Source organism: Delphinapterus leucas, chromosome X (genome assembly GCF_059928025.1).
Source record: "Delphinapterus leucas isolate spDelLeu-1000000601 "Yukka" chromosome X, BTC_Dleu_Yukka2, whole genome shotgun sequence".
Lineage (NCBI taxonomy): Eukaryota > Metazoa > Chordata > Mammalia > Artiodactyla > Monodontidae > Delphinapterus > Delphinapterus leucas.
In genome coordinates this window covers 63,820,809-63,844,446 of record NC_143150.1, presented here as the reverse complement: position 1 = coordinate 63,844,446, position 23,638 = coordinate 63,820,809, and the positions used below count along the sequence as shown (strand labels likewise).

The following is a 23,638-nucleotide window of genomic DNA, read 5'->3' as shown; positions in this document are numbered from 1 at the left end:
CAAAGCAACAACACAGTAGATAAAGTTAGTTATTTTTTAAGTTGCAAAAAAATACAAACTTTTATAACTATTTTTCTTGCTTATTTTTATTCAAATAAGAATAGATGGAGTATAATATAAATGGTGAGGCAGGTAAATATCAATTGCATGAAAGACACTCAAAGGTGATACAAGTATTGAGCTGAACTCAAAGATTCTAAGCCCTTTTCCAACTCCAAGATTCTATAATCTATCATATAGTCACAGCTACTAAAATATAAGAAACCAATTAAGTTAGCTTCCAAAGTATTTTAACAAGATCAATAATAGGTAAAGTAGCCAAGCAAGAAAATAAGCATTCAGTCACCAGCTGTTTATTCCCAACTTAGGATAAGTAGAGGATGTAATCTGGTAAAATTGTTCTCTTATTACACCTGAAAGGCAGTACAGAGAATATGTTCTAAGAAAAAGGATTTCCTAATGAATTTTTTTAATTTAATTTTTAATTTTATTTATTTATTTTTGGCTGCGTTGGGTCTTCATTGCTGTGTGCGGGCTTTCTCTAGCTGTGGCAAGTGGGGGCTACTCTTCGTTGCAGTGTGCGGGCTTCTCATTGCAGTGGCTTCTCTCGCTGCAGAGCATGGGCTCTAGGTGCGCGGACTTCAGTAGTTGTGGCACGCAGGCTCAGTAGTTGTGGCTCATGGGCTCTAGAGCACAGGCTTCAGTAGTTGTGGTGCATGGGCTTAGTTGCTCCGTGGCATGTGGGATCTTCCCAGACCAGGGTTCGAACCCATGTCCCCTGCATTGGCAGGTGGATTCTTAACCACTGCGCCACCAGGGAAGTCCCTTCTAATGAATTTTTATATCTACATCATCCTATATCTTAATAGTAATTTGAACTGCCAAGCTTTATGTTCTGTCAGTGATGAAAAATTTTACCAAAAAAGGTGACTTTGTTATTTTATATCTATTGACACAGAGTGACCCTTATTAACTGGAATACTTCAAATAAAATTCATGAATGATACAATAAAAAATTGCAATCTACAACAAAAATTAAATATACTAACCTTTTCATAGTATTTACTGCATCCAAATCCAAAAAGCAGCAAATGCCCATGAGAATCAGTGCAGGCAAAATGGTTTCCATCTGGTGAAAATTTACAGTCAAACACTGCACCATGGCCTTGACCTTCAATCTGAAATTTAAAAGAGTCACTTTAAGTCATCTTAAGAGGTAATTTTAAAATAATAAGTGGTCAATAGCTTCTGCTTGCTAATATCTTGGATTCTGTGATGCATCAACATGCCAATGTACTCTCTGACTTCTGTAGCCAGAACCCTACTGTAATAGTAAAGCTCTAAAAGAAATTAGGGAGAATTTCGCAACAAACATTACTAGCAATGTCATTTCTGAAGAAGAACTGCATGAATGACTGAGGAGAATAAAAAAGACCTAAACACAACCAAATTGACAAAGGCACTATCTCAGCAAAGTCAAGATATTATCTTCATATTTAAATTGTAATGCAAGTTTTAAAAGAACCATCCTAAAATTAAAGTACACAAATCAATCTCACTAACACAAGGCAGAGGGTTATTATTAACACTCTGAATCTGTATAAAGCCTATAAAAGGGAGCTCAAAGGCCAACAATTTAGAAACGTTTAGTCAGAACTATTCTTCAGAAAGGAACACTAAATATGGTGAATATGAGTATTCCCATCACCACAGGAGGGTGTTCTACTGGAAGAAGAGAATGGCTGACCATATTTTTCCATAGTTTGTATGAAATATATCTTAGAAGTATCCATATCTCCAATTCCATGTGTGCCAAACAGCTTTCTGATTACTAACTAAGCTATATGGGGCTTACCAGAGACAGATACAATACAGTTACTGCTGTGATTCATTAGGATTATAGTTTAAACATTAACATTTTTTGTGATTTTGGTTAGTGTTAGCTCCAAATGCTTATTAAATTTGAGTTTCTAGAATTAAGAGCTGGGAACAAGAATTTGGAAGGTGCTAACACCACAATAACAGAGACACCCTGAAAGGCATAATTCTCAACTGGCCTTACTCTTGGGTCTTGAGTCATTCTCTAAGTTATTACATGGATTTAAACAGATGACAAGAGGTTCCTTGGCACTAAGTATACTTTAATTACCAAGTTGTCACATAAGAGAAGTCTGTTTTAATATCAACTAAGCATAGATTTACCTTACCATGTTAAAATAATTCCGAATTTTGGTCCCCCGGTCAAGGTCCCAAATAAAAATGTTCCCATCATGACCTGCCGAAAGTATGATCTTTTGATCAAATGGATGTGCTTCCAAAACAAATACTTCATCATCATGTCCCTGTGACAAAATCAATGTTAAAAATGAAAAGCAACACTGAGTATCTGGCTTATTTGGTTAAAAGATCTCGGGGGTATGCTATCAATCTGATTCAGATGAATTCATGTATGCAAATTTAACAGCATTTACTACATGCACGCTATAAGAAACAGTTTAGAGTTCCTTATATATTTAAATGCTGATTTCATAAAATATTCAATAGAGAGAAGACCTGAAAAGGTGTTTAAAATAAAGACAGTCAAAATCAGTTACAGTTCATTAACCAGGTCCCTGAAGTGGAATTCTTATTTCTAGGACTCTGCTATTAAAAGGTTACAAAATATGTGACAAACAGAATCTTTTATTAACACCCAATTCTAACATAGTGATAACAGACAAACCTTCATTATTCTTCATCCAGCACTCTCTATCACTGGTATTCATATTGTATCGTGGGAGGCCCCATGATATATTCAAACAAGCTATAGTTTGTCCTTTTTACCTTTATCTATTTTATAGTTGAAGGTTTCATCTAATATGCTATCTGAAAAATGGGTTTGCTGCTAAAAAAAAAAATAAGTTTGAAAACCAATGCTCATATGCTTCCCTGACAATAAATCAAGTAATATCAGTATCTCTATAGACCTTAGAACAGGAGTCTGCAAACTATAAACTTCAAGCCAAATCTAGCCCCGGGATGTTTCTGGACATACAGTCTGAGAGCTAAAAATGGTTTTTACATTTTTTAACAGGTTGTAAAAAATGAAAGAATATGCAACAGAGACCATATGTGGCCTGCAAAGCCTAAAATATTTACTATATGGCCTCTTAAAGAAAAAGTTTGCCAAAACCTGATTTAGATCATTGTTGATTTTCCTAAACTCCTGACTAGAGAGTACATCTTTAACAATAGGCTCAAAGTCTTAGAAAAACATGCAGGACATCCTGAAATTGGATTTCACTTAGGAACACGTCAGCATATTACACATCAGGGGCTTCTAGAAATGATCATATATTGTGAACCTAAAAAGTGCATTTTATCCCAAATCATTGTATACAAAAATAGAGTATCCTACCATATTACCATTATGGACAAAAATATAAAAGTAACTTCAGAATGGCTCAAAATGAAAAGTGGAAGATGAGGAGGTAAAATCCATTACAATAAATATTATCACAAAACTTTTTCCCAATGACTACCAAAGATCTTATTTATTTATCATAACAAAATCTCTTGCTGAATATCCAACTTGATATAGTAAATACTTTCTCAGTTTCCTAACCAGTAAATAATAAAATTACACTGTTAAACTCAAATGATAGTGATACAACTACATTAATGTACATTAGGAAAGAGAGGCTTTTAAATAGGGGGTTGCATTATTGGCCAAAATGACATAGTCACTGGGTCATGGGAAACAAAACCTAGTCAGCTTCAGTAATGTCTTAAGATTTATCATCTGCCCTATTTTTATTTATCAAGCACACCTCTATTTCCACCACTACCACACAATCCAAATCATCATCATGGCCCATCCTATCACAGAATCCTACAGTGTACCCAGAGTCATTCTTATCTCATTCCAATCTATTCTCTCTATTGCTAGAATTACAGAGCATTTTTCAAAAGCAATAGCAAAGGCATGCTATTCCTTTGCTTTTAAACCTTTTCATGGTATCCTGTTGGTATCAGGATAGATCCTGCAAGACCTTGTATGGTCTGGCCCCTGTCCATTTCTCCAGTCCTATGGGGTGACACTCTTTCTGCTCTCTGTGCTGTAGCCAAAGATTGGCTTTCTTTCTCCTCCTTTCTACCTCAAGACCTTTGTACATGCGTTTTCCTCTTCTTAGAGGGACCTTTCAACCTTCTCACATATGTAATTTACCAAATATTTATTGACCACACTGAGACAGAAAATAAACAAACAAATAAACACAATAAGAAAATATCAGGTAGTGATAAACACTATGATGAAAATAAAGCAAGACAATGACTGGGAGGCTACTCTAGATTGTTTGATCAGGGAAGGCCTTGTCAAGGAGGTGACATCTAGGCTGAGAGCTACAAATCTTAACCCAAACTTCACTTCCTCAGGAAGCTTTTTCTGAACCTGCCAGACCAGGTTTGGTCATCCTATTAGAAACTTGCTTTGCACTTTTCTTTCTTAGCATTTATTTATTAAATGCTTGTTTCTTTTTTAAAAATTTATTTATAAGCTGTAAACTCCAGGAGGATGGGTACCCTTTAATTTAACATTTACTCCTAACTCAACGGTTGACACAGTGGATACTCAGTAAGTATTTGCTGAATGGAAGAACTTTACGTCCTAGTTAAGACCCTGACATACAAATTGTTAACACATAAAACATAAATTCTATACCAAAACTAAGCAGATTGGACTGTTACAAGGACTAAGAATAGTCTGTTCTAAAATTTCTTCATTAAAATTCACTGGAAACAGATGACCCATGAGTCAGCCCATGGGAAGTGTACCACTAAAGAGAACTCTAAATTAAGATATTTATTAAGACAGAATTTTATAAAACCAATGGCTACAACATGGCCTTTGAAGCTGTGATATTTAGAGATAAAGACCTGCAGCCACTGGCCACATGTGGCTACTAAGCATCTGAAATGCGGCTAGTGCAAATTGAGATGTTCTATAATTGTAAAATACACACTAGATTTCAAAGATTTAGTATGAAAAAATGTGAACAATTTCATTAATATGTCATATTAATTACATGTTCAAATGTTACTATTTTAGATATACTAGGTTAAATAAAATATATTATTAAAATTAATTTTACCTGTTACATTTTACTTTTTTATTGTGGCTACTAGGAAAATTAATATTATATACATGGCTCATATTATATTTTTATTGGACTGTGCTGACATAGACAAACATTTCCTAGTAAGTAATAAAGCAAACAGTATAGGTTTTTCCACACATATCAATAGAAACTTGTATCAGGGAACAGGGAGAGCCAGAATGAGATAAGTATTGATTTAACAGATAAAAGGAAGAATCTAAAACTCCCCTAACACAGTGTTAGGGTTTTACTTAGGAAGGAGGACTTGGGAGGTATATGAAAGATCAACTGCAAATCCTCCCAAAATTAAACAAATCTTTAGAAACCTCAGAGGCCTTAGAAAAGATTATCTCACATAGGCATCAAATAAGGATGATACTATGGCATACAACAAAGAAATGAGTCATGAGAATTGGTATCTAGTCCCTATCATTTACTACTGTGTAAACCATATGGCAATCACTTGGCCCTTCTGAAAGTACTTATGAATCGATAATTGAAGCAGATAGGAAATAGGCTTTTAAGTAGAGTTCAACTATGACAAATTCCTTTTTTTAAAAGAAAGAAGGAAAGACACCATTTTCTCCTACTTCTTCCTCTTACCTCTACTTCTTGCATAAACTAATCCCCAAAGGTAGAATACAGGTTACCCTTGTTAAAATAAAGTCAGCTCTACCCTTAAAACATTAACAACAAAAAATCCCAACTCATGCTAAAAACAAAATAACTTACATACCCTTGACCACATATGATAACATAATGCGTAAATAAATATCAGACTTGGAAAGGATCTTAAGAAGTTTTCATACTTGCTTTTAGCAGCTACACCATGTGCCATCCCTATTTTGTTGATATGTCAACAGAGGTACCTTGAATAATTAATTCTCCAAAGGACAGTAAGCCATAGAAAGTAAACTAGAACACTTAAATTTCCTGTCTTCTAGAATAATGCCCTTTTTGACCATTTTAATTATTCCAAAAATAGAATACTTACGGATAAAGTATGAAGAAGTTGGCCTGTGATAGAATTCCATACTTTCAAAAGGAAATTGTTCACTGCAGTAATAACTGTGGTATCATAGCGATCCCAGGCCACCATAGTCACCTTAAGTTTAGTGACCTTGTCTTCTCCAGATGCCAAATTATTCCTAAACAAAATGATATCAGGTTCATAAATTTTGAACAAAGGTGCATCTAACAGAGCAAATTATGGCAAAAATCTCTCCAGAAGCATGCAACTTTTTAAATTTAAAACTCCTAAACTATACTTTTAACTATTAATGAAATAAAATAATAAGAGTAACACATAGGGCAATACCCATAAGCTTATTTTAGGGAGGAAAAAAAAACCACAAAATGACAAAAATTTTATAGTTAGTTACATGAGAACGAGAACAAAAAAGTGAAATTAGAAAGGAATCTGCAGATACCTTGAAAAATAAAGTACAAGGTTAGATTGGTTACCAGAAAATATGAAGAAACCATATAATGGACACTTTATTCTTAAATATTCATCTTTGAAACTAAAAGGTCTTATAAAAAAGCAGTAAGAAATTCAGTAACTTTTGCTTTAATTGAATGACATTATCAGTAACTGACTATGACCACAAAGTTGGTTCTATATTGTTATTAATGGGAAGATAATTAATTTCCCGGTCATACCCTAAAGGAATTGCAGTATCCTAAAGAGGAATTATATATCTTCCAATGAACAGTGAAGATGATGAAACAGAATTCTGATTAATTGTATTTATAATGTCAAGTAGGAATGTTAGCAATATGAAACATAAAGGTATCCTCAGTAAGTCAGAGAAATATCTAAACATACGATGACATTTAATAGGGGCAATCCTCAAAGTAGAAAATAGTATAAATAGATATAAAAAATGACTCATACAAAATCAGGGCAGAGAATGATTATATGGGCATTAGTAAAGCACAGAGACCTTTGGATCACAAGAGACCAGAATTTTCAATAAGTCAGCTATGTTCCTATCATCCAATCTGTCCACCAACAGCAAAATGCAATAGTGCTTAGAGACTATATACAGATGCAAACTTCACATCTACCAATTAATTCCAAATTAAAAAGATATTTATTTTCATAATTAAATAGAATTCAATAATGTAAAACATACTATACCATATGAGAACCACTAAAATATCTAACATCCAATCTTACCCAGTCATTTTAGTAGCCATATCTAGCACTATACTCTTCCACTCTTGTTGCTGATATTGCCAAATTCTTGCCGTTCCATCTCTACTTCCACTAACAAATCTTAAACTGCAAAGAAACAGTTAAAATATCCTTATTACCTCCCTCTAAAATGGAAATCACTATTTTTCTAATTATAAAAGTAATACATTCATCCTCATATACTTCTGCGGAGAATAAAAATGGTACACTTTGTAAAACAGTTTGGCAGTTCCTCAAAATGATAAACAGTACCATATAACTCAGCAATTCTACTCCCCCATAAATATACAAGAGCAATGAAAACATAAGTCCACACAAAAACTTGTACACGAATATTCATGACATTATTCATTATATGCCAAAAAGTGGTGACAACCCAAATGTCGATCAACTGATAAATGGATAAACAAATTGTCGTATATCCAATTCTTATACATGCTCCAACATGGATGAATCTTGAAAACATTATGCTAAGTGGAAAAAGTCACAAAAGACCAAATATTGTATGATTCCATTAATATGAAACATCCAGAATAGGCAAATCTATAAAAACAAAAAAGTGGATTAATGGTTGTTCAGAGCTGAGGGTGGAGGTGTAAAAAGATTGGGGATTGAAAGCTAAAGGGTATAATATGGGAATTCTTTTTAGGGTGATGACAATGTTCTAGGGATATGGATTAAGAGATACAAACTACTATGTATAAAACAGATAAGCAACAAGGATATAGTGTACAGCATGAAGAAATATAGCCATTATTTTGTAATAACCTTAAATGGAGTATAATCTATAAAAATATTGAATCACTATGTTGTACACCTGAAACTAATACAGTATTATAAATTAAATATACTTCAATTAAAAAATAATAAAATAAAATTGATCGTAGTGAAGGTTGCACAACCCTATGAATATACTAAAAACATTGAATTTTATGTGGAATATATCTCAATAAAACTGTTATAAAAATACATTCATTAACCTATAAATCTATCACTGTTCATAATTTAGTTTCTATTCTTTCAGACTTTATTAAAGACATATATATATATATATATATATATATATATATATATATATACTTAGATATTCTCCCTACGGAAAATAGAATTACACTACATATAATGTTTTATAATGTTTTTCTTTAAGTGTACAGTTTGACCCCTGAACTATGTAGGGATTAGAGGCACCGACCCCCACACTGCCACACAATCAAAACTTTGCGTGTATATTTTGACTCCCCCAAAGTTAAATACTATTAGCCTACTGTTGACCAGAATTACCAATAACATAAACACTTGACTAACACTTATTTTGTGTGTTATATGTGTATCTACATATATTTTATACATTCATAACATACCTTTCTCTTAATTTTTTGATATTTCTGGGCTACATGGTTTGTCTGAGTTTTTTCAAATTGTCACAAATCTCCAAAACTTTCTCTAATGTATTTATTGAAAAACAATCTGCATAAGTGGACCTGCACAGTTCAAACCTATGCTTTTCAAGGGTCAACTGTATTTTGTAGATATATTTCTATGTTTACAAATATAAAAACTACCATCACTTTCAATAAATGTTCAACAATACGGATGTATCAAAATTTATTTAATTAACCTCCTAATGATGAATATTTTTACTGTTTCCAGTCTTTGCCATTATAAATAATGTTGTGATGAATATCTCTATACACATCTTTGTAAAACCTTATATATATATATCTTTGCTGAGTCAAAGGGTAGGCACATTTTTTTTTTAAAGAAAGAAAAGCTTTATTCTGTCTCAGCTTCAGGTTTGGCCACAGATGCACACACTGGGAGCTGTCAAATCAATGACATTTTCCTAGTATAACAGTATAAAGGACTCTTTCATGAAGAATTTATACTCTTTTCCTGAATCTTTTCTCCCTTATATTCCCCCTTCAGGGTAGGCATATTTTGAAAGCTTTTGACATACTGCCAAATTATTTCCCTGAAAAGTTTTTTTTAAAACAATTTACAGTATCATCAAGGCTGTGGGGGAGTGTCTATTTTCCCTAAACCCTTGTCAATATCGGGTGTTATCATTCTTCAATATCTTGTCATTCTGAAAGAAAAAAATTGTTACTGTTATTCTAAATTGTACTTCTCTGATTATTAGTAAAATTGGACATCTTTTGATGTATTTACTGGCCACATAAATAATTAAGATAAAATAATGTTTCTCATTTAAGGAAAAAGGCAAAGAATTAAAAAATTCATATACTCCTAGAATGAAAGAATAGTAGCTGTACAAACCTTCCAGTTTATAGCTCAGTAGGGTGCAATAAACCAACTTAAAAATTATTTTAAGGATTTTTCATTCCTAATAAAAACATCACTCTTTGTGGACCATCATTATTTACTCTCGCATTTAACAAAGATGAACACATTCATCATAGTAATCACCCAGTGTTTGAAAAATATTTAATAATAAAACATGGTCACCCACATAAAGTCTTTATAGACAGATAAGGATACAAATTTATGCTAAGTGGTTGAATTTTTAAATCTATTCTAGGTCAATTTCTAGGCCAGGGCAGAAGATTATCACCTTCTGGGGAACAGACATTTGAGAGGGTACATGAATACCTGTATATAATTTCTGAGTTTACAGACATAGGAAATTGTGTATCATATGAGTAGTAGAGACAGTAAGCAATACAGATACTCAAAGGAAGAAAAGACAGCTAAAATCTCAAGCAGTCAGGAAAGGCTTCAGGTAGGGTATGAACCTTAAAAGGAAGATAGAACTTAGAGAAGAAAAAGAGACAGGAGGGAGAAGGAAAATAAAAAGGAAGGAGAGCAGAAGGGAGAGGGAGGACATAGGCGGGATAGAAAAGGAGTGAAAGGAAGTAGGGTATGATTATTTCTGGTGTGAGGTAAAGTATAAGTGAAAGAATGGATAACAGAATGTATATGGGATGTAATAATAATGATGACTAAATCGATTGGGCTGGATCTAAGTATTTAAATGGGTAATAGTAGATAAGAAAAGAATGTAGGTCTAAGTCAAGTTGAAGAGAATTCTGAATGCCAGGCTAAAACATTTGAGTTCTATAAACAAAGAGAAAACACTAAAGATTTCTGAACAGGGCAATGTTCATCTGACAGAGACGGACAAGATACATTTAGAAGGGAAAAGAAAACTGAAGGTAATGGGTCAAATAATGGAATTCTTGACTAAGATGGGTGATAACAGAAATGGAAAAAGGAAAATCACTAATAAAGGAAGAACTGATAGACTATGGCTACTACTTAGATGGGAGCTTAGAAGACCTGGGGTAAGCATGTCATCAAAGACAGACAAGGGCTTTCAGCCTAAGTGACTGGACAGAAAAAAAAATGTAGTAGAAGTAGTGTTTTCTGAAGAAATACAGGTAAAATATGTGAAACATCTGTTTATATAGATATGTACTACATAGTTACCTGTCTCCATTGTTACAGAACTGAACAGCAACAACCTTGTCCTAAAACATAAAACAATAGATTTTTGGTCAGAATTAATTTATTTTTAAAATGAATAAAGTACTCTTCCCGTCATATTCACATATGAAAGTATCATGGAGTAGATTTTTTAATGCTATAATTTTCTTTAAAAAAACCCTCTAATTTTCTTTAAAAAATTAATGATGGCTGAAACAATACATTAACTAAGGAGGAATACTTATCAGCAGTAATTTGAGACAAACCAGACATAAGCAAACCTGTTTCTAAACCATAATCTCAAGAGACAGATAGTTCTGAATAGATGATAGTTTATTATATTCCCCATAATAAGATAGCACACTAATCTAAAACGCCAACTTAAAAAAATTCATTTAATAGTAGTTGAATTAAATTCCTCACTTAACGTTTTTTTTTTAATTTTAGAAAACAAATCAATAATGTCCTGTTTCTTACATGGTTTATTTAATTATTTTACAATGAATTCATTTGACCGTCTTTAGGTTCTATAATTTAGATACTGTTGTTTGAACCTTCCTTTACAATGACTAAACTATACTTTTACAAATATAATGTGCATTGTAGTGATTATATTATAGTAATGTACCTTCAAGTGTTGTAAACATTTTGACAAACCACAATTATTGAACTACACTTGAACTTAATTTTTTAATTATTTTTCTATTTGAACTTAATTTTTAATAAAAAGCTCAGATATTAAATGTCTTCGTATTTATTTTTTCATTTTAAAAACGTATTAAACCATCTTCATATGTTCAGACGTATCTGTGATTCACACTGTTCCATGATTTCACTGAGTATTTATCTGACAGATTCGGGTTTCTCACTGCCAGTTGCAATAACTGATTTTAGATGTTCTGGAAGGACATCTTACTTTCAATGACTAACAGCCGCCACTGATTTCAACAGGGAATGTTTAAGTTTTCTGATTTTTTCTTAGCTAGGCCCTTGCCAAAAAAACCCTACCAATCAGTTTTTCTTCATCTTTCCCCCCTCAATTATTTCCCATTCATTTATTACCTCCTCCTCTCTCAGCTCTCAATAAATTTGACTGCACTGTATACACACCTTGCTTGGGTGGTAACTGTAAAGATGCCTCCTTTGTGTGCTCTAGCACAAGTGGATTTTTCCCACTGGATAGTCTCAGATTGAGATCTTTATATATTTCCTAAGTTTTTCTCTTTCACAATTTACATAATATTCCAGGATTTTAGTATCTAGGAATAAGTAACAGCAAGGTGAGAGCTCAGCTAGGTTCAGTAACTTTTCATAAGGAGAATATCCAATTATGTTTATATGGTAAGACAAAAGCAGGAGGCTGTTTCCAAAAGCTCAAGGAAAAGGTTTCTAACAGGGGTCTCTTTTACTACAAATTTCAGGAACATGATTGATTCTGGAACTCACAAAATATCTTTTTTTAAAAGTCATCTTTCAGGGAAATTATGTGTGTTTTATTGATATGTACTAATACTATTCCAAATAAAGTGTCAATAGTAGTAGGAACAGTAACAGTAAGACTTGTAAAGCTGAGTACTTTCAAATGCTGACTATACAGCTTTGACAATGAGGAACATGAGATATACAGTGAGCTGAAACAGAAATACTCCCATATTCAACAGTAAATAATTACCTGGAGAAGGTAAGGAAATAAACAGAAGGAAGAAGTGAAAGGTACACAGGGATATGAATAAACAGTAGTGGCTCCAAGATTCCTGAAAATGTCACAGGAGAGTGGAAAGAGCTTGGGAGGAAAAATGCCAGGCACCAATGGCTGTCACCCCAGCATAAAATTGTCCCCTGTATGGAAGGATGTTTTTGATAACTAAATGGGATTAGATTTCAGGAGTCTGATGGCATTCTCAAAATAATCAAACTAAGATCAATGAGCCAAATTCAGTAAAAAGAATTTTTTCCTAAGACATACTTTAATGTGTCTTTTAATAAGTGTATAGGCTTCGAAGTAACAAACACTTATATAATTAATAAAATAAAGCAAGCTAGAAGAGGATTTTTGTAAATTATTACTGTAATATATATTTTTCCCTTCCCATACAGTCAGATAGAAATTGTCTTAAATACTACAACCATACTAAATCCAGAATTTCACACTGATCTTCATTACTAAAGAGACATCTTACCATATAGGTTTCAGTACCAATCTATATTAAATTAGGGTAGAGATCGGAAAAGAAGAAATAAAACCAATTTTCCAGGGGTGTTTAAAAAGAAAGCAACATATTTAAGTTTCTCATTTTGTTCTTACCGTATGTGACTCTAATTCAGCAATTTTCTCAGGGATCTCAGAACCCAAATAATATATTCTAATCACATGGTCGGTGCTACCTGTTGTAATGAACATACCACCTAGAGGATTAAAAAACAAACAAACATTGTACCAAAGAATTTTTAAAACCCTCTGATGGCTTCCTTAGTTATACATTACCTTGTTAATTAAAAAGCCTTCAAGAAACATAAGGTTATTTTCTAACCATTAAAGACATATTAACATTTCTGAGGAAAAATAAGTAAAATTCAAGAAAAACAAGAGGAATATTTAAAGAACAACTATACCATTCACCCAACAAAAATCCACCAACTATACACTAAATACAGGCCTTTGGATCATAAACATTAAAGGCGTTGAGGAATTCATTTCTTCATATTTTATGTAAAAACATAATGTTCCAAAATTATTTATAAAATAACCTATATCTACAATTCTCTGTATAGTGGCTACAGTAGTTGAGTGTGAAAACTCAGCAGCTTTTGGGATGATGAAAAAAATTCTAGAGATGGATGGTGGTAATGTATGTAGAACAATGTGAATATACTTAATGCCACAGAACTGTACACTTAAAAAAAGTTCTTAAAATGGTAAATTTCGTGTTATATTTTACCACAACAAAAAAGAAAAGGTTAACCAGCACATAATCCTTAGCAGTAGAAAAGCACTGTTTACATACTGTGAACATGTCTTCTACATGGAGCCACTGTACATGTTTTCTGAAAAGTCAGGGCAGGATTTTAGTGTTGAATTGTGTATGAGTATTGGGGGAAGGCTGTACTTTTTACCAACTAAATTCTGTATTATATAAAAACATATTAATTGTAAATAAGAAAACAACTCAAAATGTATTACATGTTAATTAGAGTCTACAAAGGTCTGTCTATTATAACATATTGTTCGCATTTTTAGCATGTTTCCATTAATTCTCAAACATATGCATTTTTTCTCCACAAAATTAAAAAATATTTTACAGTTGAAAAATCTTTTATAACTGGATTATTCAATATTTTAGATACTCAAAACATTCAATTTTTACACATACCAGAGCTGAAAGATGAACAAGATATCTGAACTCCAGGTCTAGATCTCTCAGTAAATTTCACTGGGCGATCTCTAAGAGAAAAGTAAAATGTTTTTATTTTTCATCATGTTCATTTAATGTGCAAGAATTTTAGCACACTGCTAGATATTGACAGATTTATCATCAATATTATAGAAACCACAAAACTGAAGTAGTAAGTGCTATTCCCATTATTGAAGTTAAAAATACATTTAAACTTACAAATATACTTTATGCTATCAGTATAATTATGTTAGCTTTACAAAGAAATTACCATGTTACTTACTACCATCATGAAGAAAGGTTCAAAGTGTTCTTACCAGAGTAAGAAATGAAACAAATACTCCTTATCAAAATTTTGGGTATAAATTAAATAGTCTCTTCAACATTGGTTTCATAAAAAATTTATTCTAAAATCTCTAACACCTAATTGAAGTAGGTATGGATATGTACATACACACTCATACATATATAAATTTATATACTTACATACATGGACTATCAAGAATCTCTCAAAGTGATAAAGAAAAATTTCTAACCCAATTTTAAACTTACTTAAACTTCATTGTTTTTACATGCCATTGCCAGAAACAGATAGTTCCGTCAGCACCAGTAGAAGTGAGGTATCTGGTTGTGCCTTTAGTTGATGGACAAAACTGGAAAAGAAAATTTAATTAAAATAGAAACCTTTCATGTTCAAGCTTAATTTCAGTTTCAAGAAATTAGTTATTTAAATTTCCTAGATTAATGAATACCTTATAAAATTTGAAAATATCAAAAAACTAGAAAAGTCATTCATTGAATTTAGGATAAAATATTTTAGCCCTAAAGATAATTATTTTAAAATTATTCAACATCACACTTTAATATTATTATTTTACTACTTTTAATGGAGAAAAAACAAAGTCATTACTAGTTAAATCATTACAATTCTGCTGAATACATGCTTATATAGCAACCATATAAATTTTTTATAGTTCACATGAAAAAGGCATGCATCAGAAGTAAGTCTAAAACAGTGATAAGGAAGTTAATGTCTAAGTATTGGGTTTTAACATTTTACTTTAAACTCTAATTTCAATGAAGTGTGATAGAAATTTCACCATTCTTAAATTTAAATCATCTTCATGTGTTTTAATGGATAACATAAAATAGGTCAAATGTCTGTATGTATCATTGTGGAAAAAAGAGATTAAAAAAATATACTTGAGTTGCCAATTTAAAGTATGACTACTATCTGATGGTCTTTATCATGTAGGATTCTCAGGCTCTAACTCTCAGTATTTTACAGGTCCTCAGAAGAGAATCAGAGAAGGGAAAAGCCACTAGGCTCCTGATACCTGGGACACAGGAAAAGGTTGAAAATCAAACCAGGGTCTCTAGCATGCTCATGAGCTTTAAAAACCCCAAATAGGGAATTCCCTGGCAGTCCAATGGTTAGGACTCGGAGCTTTCACTGCCATGGCCCAGGTTCAATTCTTGGTCGGGGAACTAAGATCCTGCAAGCCACTCAGCACGGCCAAATAAATAAATAAAAATTAAATTAAAAATTTTAAAAATAGGGCTTCCCTGGTGGCACAGTGGTTGAGAGTCCGCCTGCTGATGCAGGGGACACGGGTTCGTGCCCTGGTCTGGGAAGATCCCACATGTCACGAAGTGGCTGGGCCCATGAGCCATGGCCACTGAGCCTGTGTGTCCAGAGCCTGTGCCCTGCAATGGGAGAGGCCACAACAATGAGAGGCCCGCATACCGCAAAAAAAAAAAAATTCATTTGTAGAACAAAAAAAACAACAACAAAGAGGTCCATGGATCTCTAGGGCACTTACACACATAAATCAAATGAGACAGAAACTAGCAAATGAAACTATGAAGGAGCCAAACAGTTCCATAAACATTTCCAGTATAAACAAATATTCATATTTTTTATGTTGTATGAGACTATCTCCAAATTCCAGAAACAGTCTGTCAGATAGGATGGTGGGAACACAAGTAACTAGTAATATTCCAAAACAAAATCCAAAAAATAATTTCAACTAATAAAAAATTTGACATAAAAATGTTCAAATCCAATATATGTTGAATCTAATTCTTGCTAGGGCCTCATAAACAGGTTATATATTATTTAAATAACACACAAAAAACTGATTGGCATATTTATTAGTGATTAAAGAACAAAGAAAAGTGAATGGGAGTAATTATCTCATCCACAAAAGTAATCTGCTTGACCAAAATAAAAGACAGTGTCAGAAGGATTCCTCTGTTTTGCTGTCAACACAAAGAAGAGAACAAAGTTCTTTGGGGAGTATCCAGGACTTTCACTACCAACATCTGGTAAAAACACTATAAGGACAAATATTTAAAAACTCAATGTATTGTATGTCAAACATCTAGTTGAAATAAGAAATGACTGAAACTAAGAATAAAAATTTCCCTAATATTAAACTACGCATACACACACACACACACACACACACACACACACACACACACACACATACACTAAATCTGCACTGATAAACATTTTGCATTAAATATCAACACAAAGTATGCCAATATTCAAATTAGAAGCTACTTATATCCTGCCTAAAAGGTACTGGTGTTGTTCCTTAAGGCAATTCCGTCTTTTCCCTTCTTCACAAATACAAATGAGATAAAGAAGATGTCTTACACTACATTTGAAAAAACTTTTCAATGACCTCTTTACTTACTTCTAAAGGGAACAGATTTATATGAAGAGGGAACTTTAAAAAATACCTGTCTGCAAGGTAAGGACAAAGCCCTTAAGAAATCAATATTTTTCTGTTGCCCTTCTTTGTATAATCCACACGATGTAACAAAAAACAAGAGAATTCTCATTCTTATTACATCTACTAGAGGTATCTTTTTATTTTTCTTACCTGTATGGAAGTAATAGAAGCTGAATGTCCCTGAAGGACTGCAACTGGTGCACAAGTTCGAAGACACCACACTCTTACAACTTTATCACAGCTGCCTGCGGCAATGAGAGTGTTTTCATAGTTAACAGCCATGTCAGAAATTTCAGCAGAGTGCCCTCGAAGTGTAGCAAGAAGGCGCCCATCATCTGTTGCCCAAATTTTCACCAAACAGTCATCTGAACCCTACAGCAACACAAAAGGACAGAAGATTTACAAGAAAGCGGAAATTCGCCCCCTCCCCCCACAGAAAAAGCAAAAACAAAGGAGAATTTTATTAAGTTACTTCTAAGCCTTTACTTTTTAGTCTCTTTTCTTCATATAACATGGAGCGAGTAGAAAATATAAAATATGCCCAAATGACAGCACTGACAAAGCACTGTCCAAACTGATAATGGCATATGTGAATAACTCCTCAAAACTACTACCAATCCTGACAACTCAAAATATTTTTTATTTTAAGTGATTTGGCATTAACTATCTCTGTCATTATTTCTTTCCTTACACCTGACAGCCTTTTTTCTTAATTGCTTGAATATTTTTTTCACTATAAATACTTAAAACTTTAACCCAAAATCTACATGCAAACATGAGACTTTGTTAATAATCTCTGGGGAAAATATTATGTGGAACTTCCTACTGAGAATTTCAAAATAGCTTTAAATAGTAAAAAGCAATTCTACTGTGGTAGATAAGCTATTTAATAATTATCTGTTTATAAAAAGATGAAAATAATCATCCTCATAATCATCAACACCCATATACTTAGGTGATGCATTTTGGAGTCATGAAAACATCAATGGAAGAGTCTGTAATGAACTCCAAGAAGTCGAACTTCTCAAAATACAAACCACTTCCTTTGTTGTAGCCTAGGAATTTAAAAAGAAAATTATGCCATTACCTACACTTCTACATTAACTTAGTACTGAAACAATGAGACTAAGCCTTTACTTGGAAATATTAGTGTGCTACAATTTTGTACTCTAAAGCACACAATATGATCTGGTTATTAACAATCCAATTTCAAAAATAATTACTATTGAATTCAAAGAGAGATATATACAATAACTGTAATCTTCATTACTAAACATGTAGTTCACCTATTCAACTATAAGGATGATGTAATCATTAATTAAGCAGAACTGGCACCAATAGAAAATGCATTTTAATAAATGTTTGCTAAAAGGGAATGAAACCAATTGAGTAGATAAACTTGTTTCACATAAATTAACCACCTCTAGACTATAAGGCCTCCTGAAGATTTATTTTTTTTTAATTAGATTTCCCAAATATAGAGGTCATTATAGTTCATCCATTTACTTATATAGAAAGAGAAAAGATTTTCAATTTCCACTCATCTTTTCTTGCATGCATGTGTCTAAAAAGGAAGAACTGCTTACAAAGCATAATTCAATGCCATGAAGCCTAGCTTCCATTGTTGTAAATCTCTAATATGCCATAGTATCATTAATTTTAAACTCACTGTAAAAATTCTTCTCCCACTTCGGTCAAATGCTACACAGTAGACAGATGACAAGTGCCCCAGAATTCTCTTATGCATCTTAATGTGCTGGTAAGCAGATGAAGGGAAAATATGGCTGAAGCGACTACATCCGGTTAATTGCCTGGCAGAGGTGATATTCACTGAAAAACAGAAAACAGGGGATTCACTTCTTAAAACCTAAAAGTGAAAACTACATTTAACATGAAGTTAAATCATCAGTATTATGATGAAACAAAACAGGGTACACACACCATAGCAATTCTACGCTGTGAGAAGTCTAAATTCCATCACACATTTCATGATTTTATGAACTCAAGTTCACTACCACAAAGCACTAAGAGTACTCTTCTTTCAAATCCCAGAAGTCTGATTTTCTGTTTACCTTACTATGGTTTCCCAAGTACAATCCCATTTTGCCTTTCTTGGTATACTTCAGTCAAAGACACTGTAACTTTAAATATATATAGGTAAATCTTACCATAACATGAAAGAATTTTAGAATAAAAACAGTATTTGGTTAACTATAATACATCTTAAAATGTATATAGGAAATTTTATGAACTCCTGTCCTACCTTCTCACACCCATCCACCCTGTAAACAGCTGCGCCTAAAAATTCAAGAGTAATACAAGAGATTTATACAGTAAAAAGAGGAAGGAAGCTATAACACCACACAGATTTTCAGTAACAAACAATCCTTTCTAGACTTGTCTATAGGTTCCCCCCCTTTTTGGTTTCAGAAACTATAGACTCTCCCTCTAATCAATGAACTTTTGAGAATTCATCTCTTATAAGGTCATCTTAGATCCTGTCTCCTTTTTTGTTTATTTTGTGTTCTAATTTTCTTAAAAAGCAGCCAGAATAAAGCATAAATCTGCAAAATTCTCCTCCAAATACCACCTGGATTCTACTCACTTCCCTAAAACGAAGATCTTGTTCCCTATAAGGATATACAAGCACCTACTTCCTCTGTGACATTCCACCAGTCTTCCCTTATACACTGAAAGTATTCAGCATCCAACATATTATATTTTAATCAAAACATAGAAGTCTTAAAAGTTAAAGTGACCTTGAGGCAAGGCAAAATTTTACCATACTTCATAATAATATAGTATAAATAATAATAGCTTTATGTTGAAACAAGGCAAAATTAAGTCAAGAATTGAGTTGTAGCTAGATTAGTACAATTAGAAGCATGCCACAATCAAAAATAAGAAACATTTCAACATCTCAATCTTAAGAGCAATGAAGTCTTTTTCAGGCAACGGTCAATCCACTGGCCATCTCAAACTGATAAAATGACAAAAATTGAATGATGAATAGAAAAATCCAACTTTGAATGCAAATCATAAGAACACATTAGAAATCTTAGTATTTATGTTGAGATGCTGAATAAATAATAGTGGAAAATCCATAAGTATCAGTACTAGGTAAGAGGTTTCCTTTTTGGCAGTTGCTTCCCATGTCAACCTCTAGAAATGGCCACAACTCTAAGATGGGAAGAGCAGGCACCATAACTTTTAGACTTTAGCAATCTTCCCTCTCCAGTCAAACATTTCTTACTGCTCTGAGCTCCTTGAAACAATCAACCATTACTTCTGCTTTGCTTTTTTTACATTCATATTCTGTAAATATATAGAGGAAAAGGTGTGTTACTTTTAAGGAAGGATTTCTCAACCTTGGAACTATTGGCCTTTGGAAATTTGGGACTGAGGATTCTTTGTTGTGGGGGTCTGTCTTGTAGAATGTTTAGCAGCATACCTGGCCTCTACCCACCAGATGCTATTTACACCCTACCACCAACAACTTGTGACAAGCAAAAATATCCCCAGACATTGCCAAACATCTCCTGGGGAAAAACTGTCCCTGGTTGAAAACCAGTTTGAAGTTTAAAAACAAAAAACACCATCAATATGAAGAAAAATATCAGAAAAGCAGAGATAGAGAAAGAATCAGAATTACAGAATATATGATGGACTATTCTGTAAAAATTAATAATTAAAATATGAAAACTCCATCAATGTGGAACAATTTAGGAACTACAAAGCAAAAAATATAAAATATGAACTTGTAAGTAGATTATGATTTAAATTATACAAAAAACACATACATATATGTATAAAGACTAGAAAGAAAAATGAAAACAACTGCTTTGTGATAAAAGTATAGATTTTTTAAAGTTTCACTTAACACTCTTCTAATAATACATTTTTATCTTAAACACAAGTTTTCTATTAGGTTCTCTAGTCCACTAACAGCTATTCAAAAACTTCCTATATATGGTATATCGCATATTCAACAGCAGGATCATCAAATATTCCTTCTTTCCTATCTCAGCGATTTTTGTTTATTCATATAGCACCTGAGATGATAATATTTATACATTTTTCTCAGTCATTTGGTAATGTCAACAGGTCTTAGGCTCTATATACAATAAGGAGTTCTGTCAACACTCTTTTGCATGTATTCTCCATTTAGCCACTCTTTTTCAGTACTGATGCTTTTTGCTTTTCTTACATCTCTAAAGAATCCTTTATCAAGAACATTTTCTGAAATTTGTAATGGCTGATAACTGACTTTAAAAATACAATTAAAAAGAGTTCACTTTTGACCAATCCTTGAGTATTTTACTAGAAAGTAGATCTCACTCTTCTAGCATAAATATTATATAGCTCCTTCGGGGGAGAGGGATGCTTAGAGTCCTTATTCCTTTCCTCAAAAGTAGTAATAAAATAAAGGGACACACACACACAATTATGACTGTGTTGTATTTAAATGTCTCTATCAAGATTACTATGAAAAGCTATATGCCAATAATTTGGACAATGTAGAAGAAATTGACAAATTCCTAGAAATGTACAATCTCCTCAAACTAAACCAGGAAGAAATAGAAAATATGAATAGACCATTGGTAACCAATCTAGTGGTTACCAATAGGGAAAGGAAAGGGGGAAGGGGCAAGTTAGGGATAGGGGATTAAGAGGTACAAACTACAATGTATAAAATAAATAAGCTATGAGGATATATTGTACAGCAAAGGGAAACATAGCCAATATTTTATAATAACTATAAATGGAGTATAATCTATAAAATTTTTTGAATCAGTTATACACCTGAAACTAATATTGTAAATCAACTATACGTCAATAAAAAAATAAATAAATAAAAATAAAACAGTCAAAAATAAAATAAGGGACTTCCCTGGTGGTGCAGTGGTTAAGAATCCACCTGCCAATGCAGGGGACATGGGTTTGATCCCTGGTCGGGGAAGATCCCACATGCCATGGAGCAACTAAGCCCATGCACCAAAACTACTGAGCCTGTGCTCTAGAGCCTGCGAGCCACAACTACTGAGCCCGTGCACCACAACGAAGAGTAGCCCCTGCTCGCCACAACTAGAGAAAGCCTGCATGCAGCAACAAAGACCCAACACAGCAAATAAATAAATAAATAAAATAAAATATATACCCATTTTTAAAAAAATTAAAAAATAAATATCTATCAAATGTACTATTTGAATGCATTGTTTTTTTCTTCTATTATAAGCAGAATGCAAGATTAGAGATGAGCAATTTAAACTTTCACCCTAACAAAGTAGAATGAAGTATTAATGAGAAACAACTACAAATAAATTTTTTAAAAAATCCCACAATCCTATGCCAATATATCCACTATTCATTATTGCAATCTCAATATTAAGCCTTCTAAAATCTACTGTATTTCAAAGGTATGTAATAAGTTTTAGTATATATAATTAATTACCTTGATTACTTATTTAAGTATTTCAAAAACACTATAAAGAGTAAACGTTATCTCAGCTTCAATTTACTAAGGAATGTAGCTCTCAAAGTTACAAAAGTGAAATGACAATACAACCCTCAAAACACTGGTTAGAACGGGGCAATCAATCAACATAATTTTAGTCAGAACAAAATGCCTGCTTCTCCATCCACTGTTGTTAAGGATCTGGCAACCTTGAAAAATAGTACACCTTAATTATGACACCTTTCTATCTGGGGAGCTGATACGGTAATAGTCAGTTTCGAACAATCAGCTACAGAGCATTTTCTCTTGAGTACTGATGTGAACATGCCAACCTTGTCTTGAAATACATTAAGAACTTTTGAGAAAAACATCTTTGATGTCACAATAATTTCTTTGTATTTAGCAATGCTGACAAATTCAATTAGTAGATAAACTAGTCAAATATACATACATATAAAATGTATTTAAATACGAAATATTACATTCAGAATCCACTATGTCTCCTAAGTGTTTTTCTTTAAATCTTTGTAGGATAAGTTTCCAAACTGTTCTCTAAAACATGATATATGAACTAACCCAACAAGAGACCAAAATGCTTAAAGATTCAAGTAATAACAAGATAAGACTTATTCAGTGTATTTTATAAACTTTTTAAGTCACAGAGATTAATAAACAGCTACAAATGGAATAATTGCTTTCTCTCTTTAAAAGGTATTTGTTGACAACCTACTATGAGCTAAAGCACTGTGACAGATACTAGAATACAACTTATAAACAAGTCAAACAAGATTCCCATCCTTGTGGAATTTACATTATTCCACTGGGCAAAAAGCTTTCATCGTTTACTCAATTGCAGGAATGAATAAGATACTTTAATGAAGTGATCTGCATAAATATATATCTCTCAAAATGTGTTTTTCTAATAAGTTCTGCAAGTGATGCTGATGCTGTGCCAAATTTGGGAACTACCAATTCTAGTCCAGCTTCCCTCCCCACAAAATTATCCTTTCTATAATGTATCTTGTAGATGGCCATTCAGCCTCCGCCTATACACTTCTAGTAAAGAGAAGATTATTTCTCAAAAATGAATGATTTATATGTTGAGCTGCTCTAATTTTGCAGAGACTCTACCTTTCACTGAGCTCAATTTCTTTCCCTCCAAGTTCCAGAGAATCACAGGTTTAGCCCTTGAGAGCTACACTTAAAAAAAAAGTCAAATCCCTTTTTTATATGGTAACCCATGAAATATTTAAAGATAGCTATCA

General features: G+C 32.8%; 1 protein-coding gene across 5 annotated transcripts in view; it reads right to left on the bottom strand.

Annotated features, from left to right (window-relative positions):
• The window catches only part of BRWD3 (bromodomain and WD repeat domain containing 3), a 123,328-nt gene that overhangs the window by 59,646 nt on the left and 40,044 nt on the right, over positions 1 to 23,638 (bottom strand). For 4 of the 5 annotated variants that reach the window (XM_022580822.2, XM_022580824.2, XM_022580825.2 and 1 more), the window contains 10 exons: positions 18,588 to 18,748; positions 17,069 to 17,290; positions 14,727 to 14,827; positions 14,154 to 14,224; positions 13,088 to 13,188; positions 10,786 to 10,826; positions 7,321 to 7,425; positions 6,133 to 6,286; positions 2,208 to 2,342; positions 1,050 to 1,178 (listed from right to left, as the gene is read on the bottom strand). In XM_022580822.2, coding sequence (XP_022436530.1) covers positions 1,050 to 1,178; positions 2,208 to 2,342; positions 6,133 to 6,286; positions 7,321 to 7,425; positions 10,786 to 10,826; positions 13,088 to 13,188; positions 14,154 to 14,224; positions 14,727 to 14,827; positions 17,069 to 17,290; positions 18,588 to 18,748 — 1,220 coding nt within the window. The remainder of the gene's footprint in view (positions 1 to 1,049; positions 1,179 to 2,207; positions 2,343 to 6,132; positions 6,287 to 7,320; positions 7,426 to 10,785; positions 10,827 to 13,087; positions 13,189 to 14,153; positions 14,225 to 14,726; positions 14,828 to 17,068; positions 17,291 to 18,587; positions 18,749 to 23,638) is intronic. The other variant, XM_089904327.1, reaches the window with a different exon arrangement.